Genomic DNA, 14,577 nt, shown 5'->3' on the forward strand with positions numbered 1-14,577 from the left:
GATGCTCTTCCTCATCCCCTCTACTCGGTGCCTCATTCCCCAGCCCTCCAGTCCATAATTCTGGGGCCCACCTGCTGAGCCCCGTGGAGGGTTCACTCTGCAGGCCCAGAGTGTGTTTTGCTGGCGCCCTAGTAAGCCCTGAATGGGCTCCCCCTCCCCACCAGCAGCCCCGCCAGCAGCCAGTGAGGCTGAAAGAACCCAGTCATCAGAGGCCCCTCCAACTGCCCTCCCCTCCCACTGTGCGGCGGCATCCTCTGGGCAAACAGTGCCTTCTCGCCACACAAGCCCATCTGTCCTGGCTGCCAGGGCCAATTCATGTCAAGGCTGGGTGGATGAGCAGCACCCACAGGGCACGGCCACGGCGGGGTCCCCAGCTCACCTTCACACCACAACCTCAGCGCCGCCCAGCTAAGCTGCCCTGAGGCTCAAGAACCTGCCTGTCAGGTCGGGATGGAAGTACCATCCTGGCTCTGCCAGGTCACGAGCTCACTGCCCCCAGCTACAGGGCCTCGCTCTGATCCAGGACTCAGCCTCCGCCCTCTCCCAGTGTTGCCCCAGCCCTGGCCCTGGGCGGGAGGCACCGTCTGTCATCAGAGCTCTACCCATCAGGGTCATGGCCACTGGCGCTTTTTCCAGCCTCCTGGGGAGGTGGGGGACAGGAAGCAGCTCTCCTGGCACCCAAGTCCCCTTCCCTCCCAATGAAACCAGGAAGTACGTAGGAAAATACAGTCTTTATTGGTCTTCTGAAACAACAAACCAGAAATATAATTTTGCCTTTAAAAATCTTCTGTCTCAGGCTAAAGATACCACCATTGACAATGCCCTCCCCTCCCCCAGTCCCTTTAGAAAATCCCCAGATCTGGTACCAGCCCGCACACCAAAAGAAGCAGGAAGACTGTGGCTGCAGCTGGGGTGGCCTGGGGTCCCAGTAAGTCGCCCATGCCAGGCGTCCTCTGTCCACCTGCCAGGACCGACCTCCTCAAAGGCACTCCTCCGGGCCCCCAGCCCACCCCACTCACCACTGCCGCATGAGCAGGGAGGGTCAGAGGAGGGCACAGGAGCTAGGCCTGCCAACTCCCTCTGCTCAGACCCTTGGCTTCAGCGTTCTGGCTGGCCTCTTCCTGAGCCCCCATCGAGATTCCATCCAAGAGCCAGAGACGAGCCTGATGCCTCCTGAGCCTGTGAGCACGACACCTAGATACCCACCGTCATCGCACTCTGAGGAGGGACAGAGCTGGGGAGGGGGACAAGTAACCTGGAAAACCTGCACTGCCTTGGCGGCAGGTGGCTCCATCCCAGACAGGTTCCCCACCCACTCTCTGGTTTGGCCCCCACCTGGGTGCAAGGAGTGCTCTGGGGAGCCACGCTGAGCAGACAAAGCCCGGAACACAGGCCCCATCTTGGGAGCCTCTGGGCAGCGTGTGGCCACCCCCTCCCACTCCCGGGCTCTGGATGCGATAGGCTGGCAGGCAGTGAGCCTCAGGGGAGCCACCGTGTTCTCTGCCTGCCACCTGCTTTCCCCAGAGGGTGCCACCAATGGCAAAGCACCACCAAGTCCCAGCCCTGAAGTCACAGGCCAGGAGGACTGAAGATGGAGGGTGAGAGGCACAGAGTCACGGTGCCAGGCTGCAGGCTGTGGAGGAATCGGTAGGGGCCCCGCAGAGCATGGTGCTGTGATGTGCGTGGGCAGGACTGAGGCAACACTAGTGGTGTGTGGCTGGGTTCTCAGGAGGCCGCCATGCACACATGCAGCCGCTCCAGGCCCCTGGGGGGTGTCCCGGGAAAGCCCAGCAGGAGAGGTATGAGAGGGTTACTATGGTGACAGGAAGTCTCCTCTAGTGGCACCACTTTGGCCCACTTTAGAGGATCTCAAAGGATCCTGGTGTTACTGGTTGAGTTCCTTCCCGCTGTTGACTTGAGAAGATTGCAGTGAGCAAGCGAGAGGCTCTGTGATCTCAGGGAGGCCCCCGGGGAAGAGCATGTCTCTGCTGTCCGAGTGCTCATAGCCTCGGTCTCCATGTGACCGTGTGAGTGTGAGAATGTGTCTGTGTGTGTGTGTGTGTGTGTGTGTATTCTATCAATCCGTGTGACTGCACTGGTGATGCAATGGGTGTGTGAGTGAATCAGCGAATCCAGGAGCATGTGGTCAGTGTGACCTATAGCAGATCCAGAGGCATGATGGCGTTGGCCAGGGGTGTGTGGTGTTTCTGAGTGCTGGGTCCAGATGGCAGGGCTGGTGTGTTTGCACATTGGTACCAACAGTTGTAGAGCTGGGCCAGCTTTCACACTGCAGGGGTGTTAAGAACGTCCTTCTGGCTTAGGAGAGAGTCTCAGAAATCTACCTTCATCCCTCAGATCCCTCCCTCCCCGTCCCCTCAATGCAGGTGAGGTGGTACCAGCAAGGTAGGAAGAGTCACCAGCTGTGGCCACCCCAGGGCAGGAAGGGCGACAGGGGAATGCCCAGTCCGGAAGCCTCCTCTTGCACACACCTCCTTGCTTTGCCGTGGCCAGAGCTTAGGGAGATCCCCCAGATGTTCCAAAGATGTACTGGCTCTGAGAGGAGCATCCGCAGGAGCCCCCAGCACGGCGGCTTCCAGGGAGCCTCGAAAGTGCAGGGAGAGAGCCCGCTGTGGCTTGTCTGCTGGAGGGCGGGGAGGAGAGTGGACTGGGGGAGGCAGTGGCCAGTGCCGGGTCAAGGTGGAGGCTGTGGCAGAGCAATGCCGCGTGCTCTCCCCGCCCTTCCTACCTGTCCGGGTGGGAGTGGGCGCTCAGGCCACAGAAGAGATCTGCTTCTGGTCCTCGTGCTCGCCCTCGGGGTCCCCCATCAGGGGCTGGCGCTTTTTGAGCTCCCGGTGGTACTTGGCCATGAGGGAGGCGTAGATGCAGCCATAGGCAGCGGCCACCACCATCATGATGCAGACGATGCCGCACACGACCCCTGCGATGATCACCGTGCCCATGGCTCGCCTCACACTCGCCGGCCGGTGCCTCTGCTTCTGTGGGCAGGCCGTGCTGGGCTCCGGCTCTGGCTCAGCCCCGGGCTTGGGCTTAGCAGGCTCTGGACTGGCCTTGGTGCAGGGTGGCCCAGGAATATCCAGCCCAGCTGAGCTATTCTCATCCTCCAGCTGGGAGCAGTAGTTGAACATCTCCATGGGGACCATCCGCATGTCCTTCCCCCTCAGCTCCTTGGGCAGGGTGCAGGCAAGCTGGTCCAAGCGCCCCCCTGCATGCAGGAGAGAAAAAGAGGGGCTGACCAGGCATCCAGAACTTGCACTCCCTCTCCCCATCCCCAGCTCCCCAAAACGGAAGCCCCAGAAGGTAGTTTTTATCAGCAATGTAGTCAATCCTGGAATCGCCATCTATAGAAGAGGAAGCGGAGGAGGGAAAACAGCATTGATTGAGCCAAGTCCACAGTGAATTACGTATATCGTGCCATTTCATCCTCACAGGAGCCATGTGAAATGGATATTGTCTTTATTCCCATTTTATAGAGAAGCTCGCAGCCACTTCCATCCAGCCTGTCCTCTCCCGGGCCAAACTGACCCACAGAGCAAGGCAGTGCTAACGTGGGGAGGTGCCCAGGAAAGGGCTGTCATTGCAGAAAGCTGAGTGTCCCTGCCACACTGTCTGCCCCTGAATCTGCCTGCTGATCACCTGTCTGTGAGCCCAGGATACTGTTCTCAACACAGCATCTTATCCTTCTAGGGTTCTTACGTCTCACTCGAAGGACAAAAGTCAAAACCCCCGCCTTTGCCACTGCCCCTCCATGCAAGACCTTTCGGTTGCCTAAGAATGGGCAGCTCCCTTTCTGGTGTAGGGAGGAAAAGAGTTGGCAGGAATGTTCTCCTTTTCCTCCTTAGGAGCAATCCAATGGCCCCATCAGTGCCCCAACCACAGCCCTGTGAGTACAAAGGCAACAGGAGGGGGAATCCTGGAGGCACACGAGGCCAAGGAGAGGAGGCTGGTGCTGATGAGGAGGTGTGGGTACGTGGGCGCACGGGCTCGCCAACATGTCTTCATGATGATGGCGGAGCCTGGCTCAGACATAGGGAGACACAGATGCAGGACAGGGGTGGGGTGAGAGAGAGGGTGGCTGAGGACAACAATCTGCCTAGACGTCCCCTAGAAAGTGAAAGTTGGATTCTGGCCCTCTTTCAGCTTCCAGCGAAATCTAGATGCAGGCACTAGACCCCCTGCTGAAGAGATGCGGCTGCAGCCACTCTGTCACTGGCAGCTCCCTCTGCAGCCCGTCTGCCGCAAGTCTCCTCATACAGTGGGCATCAATCTTTCCCTGGGATGCCAATGGAAATATTCCAAGATTTTGTTTTTAAGAAATGCAAGGTTGAAAGCAATTCTGCTATTGAAAAAGTCTGAAAAGTGCACATTCTCATGGCATGCCTTTTTGTGCTGGGAATTCAGTTCCCGACGACCATAGCAGAGGAGGGTCTAAAGACACCTGGCCTAGTAGTTCCCCTATGCGGCTGACGCCTGGGTGGCCTGCAGCAAACCTCACATCCCAGGAACATGTATCAGTACTGCCTGGGGATGCAGAGCTGGGTGCTGACAGGGGTGCATCCTCATTTCCCTGCTCAGAAGACCCAAGGTTGAATCCTGGCTGTGTCATCTTGTGAAAATTATTTAATTTATTTAATTACTTATGAGTTTTAGTTTTCTTAGCTATAAAATAAGAAGGTCTATCTCAATTAGTTGCTGTAAGGATTAAAATCATGTACATGAAAAGACATTGGTAAACTGGAAACTATACAAATAGTAATCATTATTTCCCCTCTCACTAAAATGGGAGAAAGTATCATAGTGACTAACATTTTGTGGCACTTTATAGTATGTAAAACATTTTTAATTAACTAACACAGGAGAATTTCATGGAAATAATTGAAATTGTGGCTGGAGATGAAATGAAAGTGGTAAGACTTTAACAAAAAGCATTGGCATTATTTTCACCGCTTAAATATTGATTCATCAGCTCAGCAGACATTCATTGAGCATGTACTTTGTGCTGGGCACTAAATGGCATTTCAAGTCCACTTAGTATTTGATTCTTACCAGGAAGCGAACAGATAAATGAACGTTTTATTGAGGACTCACTTTGTGCTGGGCACCTCTCAAGCCACATGTCGTGCATTGCCGCATTTCATCCTCACAATGACCCTACGAAATAGATATTGTTTCCTTCCCACTTTACAGTGCCACAGTGAGAGGGCAACCAGCTTTCTCAAGATCACACAGCTAGCAGGTGGCAGAGCCGAAATACAAAGGCAGATCCGGCCCTTCTCACCACTGTCTTGCGCACCCTCCTTTCCCATGTCGTGTGACCATATCATAGGTCATTACAGCACTTTCCCACATTAAAGAAAAGGGGACGGGAAGAAAGTAAAACCTAACTCATTTGACTTCTTAAAGTCTGGATGACAAAACTTCTTGGGAGAGGAAGTTGGCACTGTCACCACAAGGAAGCTGTGGTTTTACTGAGGATTCATTCTATTCCCCTGTCATGTAAGGGTAGGTGTTTAAGAGACGGCTGTATTCTTCAGAAGAAGAGCTGTTTTTCTCCCTCCTTCTACCGCACCGGGGAAGCCCACAGGCAAACCTGGTGGGATACAAAGTCCAGGTGTCTTTACTTCCCTTATGTAACCTACGAAAGGGAGATCCAGTTCTGCGAGTCCTCCTAGGAGAAAGCGGGGAGCTAGCTTGGGGAGGGGATGCAGAGCAGGGAGGGGAGGGTGGGGGTGGAGGGAGCAGCACCAGCCTCTCTCCCACTGGCAGGAAGGGTGATGGCTCATCTGAGGGGAGGCTTGTGACTTTTCTAGCCGAGCTGGCACAGAGGCAGGGTCGCCCCCTTCTTTGCCCTGGCCTGCTCTCTGAGTCAGCACCCAGCCACCAGGAGGAAAGTGTGGGGCCAGAGGTGATTGTCCCGATCCCTGGGGCCCCAGCGGGGCCGGCTGCGCTCACCTCGGTAGGAGAACCACTCCATCCAGTGTTTGAACTCACGCAGGTTACAGTCACACTCCCAGGGGTTATCTCCCACTTGCAGCAGCTGCAGGTTCGCTAGGGGTTCAAATGTCAGCCGGTCCAGGTTCTGCAGACGGTTGGAGCGAAGCGAGAGGGAACGCAGAGCCAGGAGGCCGTCAAAAAGGCCAGGGGGCAGCTGGGCCAGGCCGTTGATGGACAGGTCCAGGTGGCGGAGCAGCGGCGCGTGCCGCAGCAGGTCCCTGTCCAGGGTCCTGATGCTGTTATTGCGTAGCTGCAGCTCAGTCAGATTCGTCAGGTCCCCGAAAATGGAGTGGGGCAGCTGGTCCAGGAAGTTGTTGGACAGGTCCAGCCGCTGCAGGCTGGACAGGTTGGCGAAAGCCCAGCTTGGCAGGGCACTCAGCTTATTGTTCAAGAGCAAGAGGGTTCGGGTGGCCGCGGGCACATCTGGGGGCACCGTGGTGAGGCCTAGGCCACTGCAGTCCACCTCCAGGCTGCGGCTGTCACACTTGCAGGAGAAAGGGCAGGTGGGGAGGGCCTCCACGGCATACAGGGCGACCCAGCAGGTGATCCCTTGATGGGAGGGACAGACAGGGGAAAGAAAGCAACAGGCCAGGTCATTACCTCCTGCTACTCTTCCCTCCTTTCCAGCTCATATCATAACAAGCTCTTGGCTTTATCTCCTTTGGCACAAGCCACAATCAAGGCATAAACATTTATTAACCACATAAAAGGATAACAAATCCAAAGCCACTTCCATAGTAATGGACATCACACAGTGTCTGCAGGGCGCCCTGCCTTGCCACACATCTGGCAGAGCAATCACTTGAGTGGAGAATGACCCTGCAGACTCAGCCAGAGCCCAGAGGACAAGCCATGCTGGTGCACAGTGATGGGAAGCTTGCAGGGCCTCCCACAGTCATCTCCTGGGAGCTTGGGTCCTACAGACACCATGGATGTTGACACAATACAGGAGAAAAGGTTGTCAGAGAAACCTGCTCCCATGCCCTCTCCCAGTGTCACTGCTGGGACAAAGTCTCTCTTTCCCATGGAAAATGGCCAGGCTGCTGGCCCCCTCCCCTCTGTGGCCCACCCCAACTCTGGAGCTGCCCTAAAGACAAGCTGCGTGTGGAAAGGCGAGAGCACAAAACAGCACTTCCAGCCCTGTCCTGCACAGCTTCCCATGTGCTGTTAGGTCTCCATGAACCCCACACCCAAGATGACGCCAGCAACTTGGCGTGAGGGTTTAGAGCCCAGGCTGTGCACCGAGGGTCCCACTGTCGGAGTGACAGGCTAAGATGCACAAACCCACTTCTACATTGACAAATCACAGGGCCCAGGACGCCTTCCACATTGACTCCCACCCTAACACCATCCAGGCTCTCAGCCTGGGCCTCTGTTCCTAGGGGCTACAGGGCAGCATTCCTGCACAATGGCTCGATTAACAGAATTCCTTTCCCGGTCCCATCTTTTGCCCAAGACTCTTCTTCTGCGTAGCGAGCATGGGATCCTGTGTGTAGGGCTGGGAGAAGTGACCCTCGGGGAACAATCACATCAGAGCCGTGCCTTCCGTTGTGGAGCAGCCCTTTCCAACAGCGGCCTCAAAAACCCCTAAGTGTCCTCCTGAGTAGCAGGGAAGCCTGCTCGTTGTGAAAGGGAACTGGGAAGAGCTCAAAATAGTTCAGTCCCACCAAGTCAGCCCAGCCAAGGTCAGTTCCACACAGACTAGAGAAAAGACCCCAGCCAGAGAAGTAATGGAGAAGTTCAGACCCAGCTCACAGCCCATCAGTCCATCCCCGACCTGGGGCCTGGGACCTGACACCTGGGGCCTGGGGCCTGGGGCCTGGGGCCTGGGGCCTGGGACCTGAGACCTGGTACCTGGGACCTGAGACCTGGGGCCTGAGACCTGGGGCCTGGCTGTCCCAGGTCGGGGTGGACCAATGGGCCGTGAGCTGGGTGTGAACAGCCTTAAGTCTTGTCCAACAGGGCTCTGGGTGTCTGGTGTCCCAAAGGGTGGAGCTTGAAGGAAGAGGATGAGACTCTCCCCTTCCCCTGCCTGGAGGATCGATGACAGCTGAGAGCTGACACATGGCTAGATCTGGCCTAGGCCTCCCTGCAGCCTAACAGCGAGCCCCCATGTTCTTGGTGAGAAGCGAGCACAGGCACAGCCATGGAAGCCACTGGAGACCCTTTTTCTGGCCATCTTGGGTTACCTCATGTCACCGCTCACCTCTCACCCCTCTGAGCCCATCTGCTACCAGTCAGCCAGCCCCACACCACCACACCAAGCCATCTGAAAATCAGCATTCTTCAGACTTGACTTTCCCCAGGAAAAAAAAAAAATTCCAATCCATTCAGCTTCCCTCTCCAAAGATCTGCATCCCCAGAAGCCACTCGCCCCTCCCAGGGAAGGGCCTGACAGCAGGCCGAGAGCCGCAGCAGAAGAGCAACTCCCTGCCTCCGAACCGCCCTGGAGACCAGGGTGGCAGAAAAGCTCCAGTGACAAGAAAACATAATCCCGTATTGCGAGGTGTTGAGTGATTCTGGAATGAGGTTGAAAGGAGATCTGAGTCACTCGGGGGCCAGCCTCTCTCGAACAGTGAATAATTCAGGCTGCCTGTGTTGTGGGGCCTCGGATCACAGGGCTGGCCGCAGCGGGAAGTCAGGCGGGGTGCCGTCCCCATCCCGCAGGGCCATTTCCTCCCTGCCACCGTGTAGCCTTGGGCAGGCCAGCCCTTGTTGACCTTGTCCCTTTGCCACATATAAAGAGAATTCTCAGGGCTCCTTTCACCCTGACGCTGCCAGGCGTTGCCTTCATTCACGCTTCCTCCCGTTTTTGGTAAATAGAGGGCTCAGTCTATATATGCAGGAGGGGTTGGACCCACTCCCCAAAGTCTCTTCCAGCACCGCCTCCCAAGAGCCCACTAGGTCCTCTACTGAGAGTTGGGAAAGCGGAGACATAAGGAGCATAAGAGACATCTCCAAGCTGACCCAGCTCCTGGCCGAGGCCAGCCAATGGGGCAGTTCCCATGGGAGCAAAAGGGCTCGCCACAGTCTATGAAACACAGACTGACAAGCTCAGTCTGACAAGCTTAGGCACCAGTGAGGCTGTTTAAGACTCAGCAGGCCTGCGTTCCAGCAGAGCTCTTCTCTCATTGGGGACCCCAGGAGGTCACAGAGACTTACCTGGGGGAGGTAGAACAACTGTCGAGGCCTCCAACTCCAGGTCTAACCACTCAGCACTCAGCGGTGACTGACTGGTAGGGATGCTGTCACCAGGCATGACCCTGGCTTCCCAGAACATGGCCTCGGGTATCCCAGGAAGATCTGGCCTAGGCCTCCCTGCAGCCTAAGTGTTGCTAAGGCCCCATACGGTGCTACCTAAAGTCACCTCGGCACCCCCACCCCACCCGCACCCTCCTCCGGGGCCAGGGGTGTACTCACAGGAGACCTGCCTCCACTGCAGGGCGAGCCTGCCCCTCTGCTCAGGGCTGCTGCCCGGCGCCAGCATGGTGAGGCCCACGGCTCTCTGGGCCCTGTCGCTCTGGGGAGAGAGGAGGCCCTGGGTGCACCGCCTGTCAGTCCTGAGGGAGGGAGGAGCACTGAGCGCAGGCAGGCGCAGGAGCCCCGTTCCAGCCCAGGGGTTAGGGAGAGGTCCCGGGTGTCTCTTTACACTCCTCATGCCCTCTCCTGTTCCTCTCAGTCATGATTCCCTGGGTGGGGGAAGAAGAGGAGCCAGGGAGCCTTCAACCCCCTGGGGTGGGGGAGGAACAGGCTTCGGCTTGCACAGTGCGGCAAGGCTGGGGGCGCACCCGAGTGCCCACCCGGCCTCCTCCGCCTTCTTGTTGATCACTCAAATGTTTTCATGACAACCTGGTCTCCCATCTGGGCATTCCTTGAGTTATGGGTGGAGAAACTGAGTTGTCTCTGCGAGGTGAGCAGAGTGAGGTCACAGGCCACAGCTGTCACCTGTCCCTGGAGGCTCCCCTCACCTGGGTCCCAGTTTCTCCAGCCCCACCACAGCTCACCATGGCCCCAGGGAGGCAGGGGCCAGGCCCTTGGCAGCTGCAGTCGCGTAGGGTGTGAGCCACTGGACGGCCTGCCGCTTCCCCCTGCACCGCCGCCCGCGCAGAGGTGAATAGCAGCACTCTGTCTTCCGCCAGCCGGGCTATAATAAGACTCATCAGCTCAGGGGTTCATGCTGCGGCAGCTGCTAGGAAGAGACAGGGACACAGAGGAGAGGTGAGATCTCAGAGCAGGGGCGCTAAGGCAGCCGGGGTGCAGGAGCAGGCTTCCTTCCGAGGGGACAAGGGGGCACTTACCCTTTCTAGGGTCTGCCCCCCTGTGTCTCCCAACCGGGACACAGGACGTGTGCTGGGGTCTCCACTTCCTTCCAGATGGGAGGCCCAGGCTGCCAGCCCATCAGAGACGGGGACCGGGACTGGCATGTGTTTACCTGCTGCAGCTGGCAGGGGCGGGGACGGGTGGGGAAGGAGGGAGGATGCCTGCACCCCTCTCCTTCGCCCTCCACGGGCTCCCTGCGTCAGCCCACTGCTCCAGGCGGCTCCCAGCCTCTGACCTTCCTTGGTTGTCAGATTTGTCCCTGGGTGATTCCTGGTTGCAGCCTGCCTCTCCCTGCCCGCATGGGCCTATGTAATTCTGGAAGCCCAGGAGGCAATATCAGAGTGAAAGAGACAGGCCCGGAGGTAGATGGAGTTGCCAGGAAGCGTCAGTGCTGAGCCCAGAATCTCTGCCTGTTTGTGCAGGTTTCCACTCGGGCATTAGGGTCCTGCTGCAAACCCTGTTGCCCCCATCTTCTCCTCTCGGCTCCCCTCGGCCCCTCCCTCCTTGGGTGCTCCTCAGGCCGCCACAGCAGTGCCCAGTTAGAACAGGACAGTCGGCTCTGACCCCGGCAAGGGCAGCCTGCTGAGGGGCAGAGCGCTGCCCTCTTGGCTGTCTTTCCTCCCCTTCCCCCACACAGTAAGGGTGCCAGTCCGCCGAGGGCCCCGCAGGCGCTGGCAGAGGGGTCACAAGACTGGGCACAAATGTGGGATTGCAGGCAGCCTGGGACCCCCCTGCCATGCAGCCTTCAGGAGGACCCACGTCCCTGGCATGAGGGGTGGAGGAGCCCCTGAGGGTGGCGATGTCATGGTTCTCTAACCACTGTCTCAAGGCCAAGCCCCAGTGGGCTCCTGGTGCCAGTTGGCAGGGGTGGGGGCTCTGGGTTCAAATCTCTGGCCAGTTCTTTAAACAAACTGCTTACACCCTCTGGGCCTCAGCTTCTTTATGCCTAGAGATGGTGACCGCAATACCTGCTTGGTGGAATTTCTATGAGGATCTATCTAGTGAAGGGAAGAGAGTTGACACACTCAGTGCACATCACCGTGGAAATCCAGGCAGAGGCTCCTGCTCCAAGCCTGGACTTGAGCCCAAGACAGGCATGAGGGAGCAGCAGTTCCTCCCTCCGGGGGAGAGGGCTGTCAGCAGCAGGTCAGTGTGACGGCTTCCTTTCCCGATCCCACCAACCTCACACGTGAGGTTGATTCTCATTCCTGAGCACCCCGGGCCTGTGGAGTCTGTGTATTTCTGCCCCACACCTATGGCCCTCGCAGACCTGCCTTCAAACAGCAGCGTCCACGCTGTCTGTCCCTCGAGCCCTGACCTTTAGCACAATCTCTCTTACTCAATCAAGAATGCCCATGTCCAGAGCTCACCGTCCACGGCCACCCAAGGCATAGAGATGACGATCACTTGCCCCAGGTCACACGGTAAATAAGGGACTGGATTGCAGGTTTTGGAGCCAGGCTGCCCGTCACTCCCTGGGGACTGTCACCGGGCAGTGGCCCTTCCACGGAGATACTTATGTGTGCACAGAGCAGGGCACACACACAGGCCTCCCAGACATGTGCTTGGAGCTCTGTACACAGCACGGGATGCAAACACACCCACAGAGAGCTGTGCAGCTAGGCGTGTGCTAACATACATGAGCCCACATGCCTGCACACATGCACACGCACCTTGCTGGCAGCACTCCAGCACTTCTCAAATGCCAACACTCAGGCAACCGAATGAGATGCCTCTAAGTTCCCAAATGCCCCCAGCGACATATGTGTAAGCCACCTGCAGCCTGGACCTAAGGTCTAGAGAGAACTTCTGTAGGGCAGCCCCTAACCCATGAGATCCTTCCTATGCTCAGGGTCCACATTGAGGCCAGATGCCCCATCCAGGCATCTGCTCCCACTCCTTCTGGCTTGCTGCAGGCAGATAGATAGTGGAGAAGCCCTCCCACCCTAGCTCAGGCCAGTTTCCACCTAAGGCTTCTGCCTCCTCTGGGTAGGCTCCTCTTTTGCCTCCCATGCCACCCTTTCCCGTCCCTCAGTGTCTCCCACACTGTGAGCCCAGGGGTTAACCAGCACACAGGCTGGCGAAGGTGGCCTCTTGTGCAGGTCTGGAGGTCCCATCTCCAGCCTTGACTGGGATGTCACCTGCACAAGTCAGGCAAGTCCCCACAATACAGACCCATAGGTATTGTCTTGCAAGGTGGCAGGACACTGTTGATCCTGGTATTGTCTAGAGAAATGTGATGAAAACAAGGCCCCCAGGTCCATGCGGATATGCCCCTTGCTCTCTGAGCAACAAATTCTGCTTTCCTGGGTTCCTTGGGCTTCCTCCTGGACACTAGGACCTTCCCAAGAGTGAGAAAAACAGCGCAGCTCGCAGAGGACACCAGTCATACGTGTGTGTCGTCACAGAAGGACTCCTAGGGAGAGGTGGGGCTGCAGCCAGCACTCCCTAGTTCCTGAGCCTCTGCCTACCAACACACCTCCATCCAAAGGGCCCCTTCCCACCCCCAGAAGAGTGGAGCCTCCTTAAGGAAAGGGGGTGACCTACATTGGGAAGCTTGGAGAGCAGCTGCCGTGGCAGGCGCTGACAGCTGCTGAAATAAATTCACAGTCTGGGAGGGAAGTCCCTACCCAGGGTGCAGCATGGCGGACAGCGAGATCTCCTGTCTCCAAGTCCCATGGCCTCATCCACTCTGGATGCTGAGCCTGCTCCTAACCCAGTCCTAGAGACGGGGAGACCAAAGATAAGGGGCTGGGCCTCCACGGAAGCCCTGGCCTCCCTTCCGGAGAGAGCCAGGATGGGAGAATGGGGCTGAAGAGCTCAAAGCAGTCACATGAGGAACTCTGGAGGGCCAGAAACACGGGCTTTGAGTGTAGCCCATTGCAACTCAAAGTGCGGTCCATGGATCCGCAGCATTGGTCTAGCTCGGGAGCCTTGTAAGGAGGCAGTCCCAGGTCCCACCCAGAATGACTGAGTCAGAATCAGCATTTTAACAAGATCCCCAGGCGATTTTCATGCATATTCGAGTTTTATACTACTAGGCCGGGGCACCTCTCAGCAGGGCAAACGGCGGCCCGCCGAGGAGACCATGCTGGCCTGTCCCTGAGCCTCCAGGACCCACTGAGAAGTTAACTGGGACCTGGGGAGAAAAAATTACCACAGTCACAAACCTATGTAGTTTTCTTAATCCTTATAACAACTCTCTGGGGTTAGTGTTCTTGTTACTATCATTTTGCAGATGGGGGAAACTGAGGCAACAGAAATTAACTCTCCTAAAGTTAGGCAAATGGAATCATATGGGTCTGAGCCCGAGCTCTCTGGCTCCTAACTCAGTTGTCCGTCTGCTTACACGTGGGGGCTACTTGTGTAGGAAAGGCAGAGGTAGGAAAGGAAGACACTGCCTTTCCTCGGAAGGGTCCTCCGCAGCGTCCACGGCATTGCCTGATCCACTCTCGCTGGAGCTAAGGCAGCTGTCTTTGTCCCCACTGCCCTGATGAAGGAACAGACTTTGTGACTTGCTGGACTGAGATGCAAGCAAGCCAGGTTCTCCTCTTCCCAGCCTCCCTTCTTGAAGTCCTGGGAGGCCAAGATCTTAGAGAGGGTGGAGGGGGCTTTCTAGAAACCTTTCTGGCTGGGGGTTGTGTGCTGAGGTGAGGGGAGTAGGCCGGAGCTCTGCTGTGGGGGAGTCAAGGCTGAGGAGGCCATGGGGGAGCAAGAGGCCCCAGTAGGAGCAGGGGGTTCCACGTGCAGAGCTGAGTGGGCTGCAGCCACCCCTAGAGACTGGGGGTGGGAGCTACCTCCCCGCTAGCGCCCCACCCGGCCCCTCAGAGCATGGAACAGCCTGCACGCACGCACTCACTGCAGAGAGCTAGGTTGGGACGGCAGGAGCCTGGACCGCTCCATGCACCTGCCCCTTCCATTTCTCCTGAGATGGAGGTTAATTAATCTAGTCTCAGACTCTAGCTAGAAACCTCCTGCACACTCACCATAGACCTGGTGTCCGCGCCCTTCCTCCCAGGCTTCTGCTCATGTCTATCCCTCCACATCAAGCATCCAAGACATGCAGCCAGATAATGGCCATCGGGCCTCCACCTCTGAATTCCTGATTCCTGGTCCATCATTGCTAGCCCTAGGGTGCACCCACTCCCCTGGCATCTCCCCTTGGTCGAGGGTCCCTGACTTGAGACAAGGCCTCCACACCCCTCAGCATGGAAGAGTCACAGGACTCAGGGGTAAAAGGGGCAT

General features: G+C 57.3%; 2 protein-coding genes across 2 annotated transcripts in view; one reads left to right on the top strand and one right to left on the bottom strand.

Annotated features, from left to right (window-relative positions):
* Positions 1 to 14,577, top strand: part of CACNA2D4 (calcium voltage-gated channel auxiliary subunit alpha2delta 4) — a 133,583-nt gene that overhangs the window by 88,548 nt on the left and 30,458 nt on the right. The window lies entirely within an intron of this gene.
* Positions 713 to 14,358, bottom strand: LRTM2 (leucine rich repeats and transmembrane domains 2). The gene is made up of 5 exons (XM_025401759.1): positions 14,319 to 14,358; positions 10,017 to 10,198; positions 9,433 to 9,572; positions 5,971 to 6,561; positions 713 to 3,223 (listed from the first exon to the last, which is right to left on the bottom strand). Exons 3-5 carry the CDS (start codon positions 9,497 to 9,499, stop codon positions 2,769 to 2,771), a joined length of 1,113 nt encoding a protein of 370 aa, XP_025257544.1. The 5' UTR covers positions 9,500 to 9,572; positions 10,017 to 10,198; positions 14,319 to 14,358; the 3' UTR covers positions 713 to 2,768.

This window comes from Theropithecus gelada, chromosome 11 (genome assembly GCF_003255815.1).
Source record: "Theropithecus gelada isolate Dixy chromosome 11, Tgel_1.0, whole genome shotgun sequence".
In the NCBI taxonomy this organism is placed as follows: domain Eukaryota; kingdom Metazoa; phylum Chordata; class Mammalia; order Primates; family Cercopithecidae; genus Theropithecus; species Theropithecus gelada.

What these genes read in the sequence shown, in the direction of transcription:
- LRTM2 (XM_025401759.1), bottom strand. Translation starts at nt 9,499, where the DNA reads ATGCTGGCGCCGGGCAGCAGCCCTGAGCAGAGGGGCAGGCTCGCCCTG. An exon ending in GCAGTGGAGGCAGGTCTCCT is followed by an intron (nt 6,562 to 9,432) that starts GTGAGTACACCC and finishes CCTCCCATCAAG; the next exon opens with GGATCACCTGCTGGGTCGCC. An exon ending in GGAGTGGTTCTCCTACCGAG is followed by an intron (nt 3,224 to 5,970) that starts GTGAGCGCAGCC and finishes TCCTGCATGCAG; the next exon opens with GGGGGCGCTTGGACCAGCTT.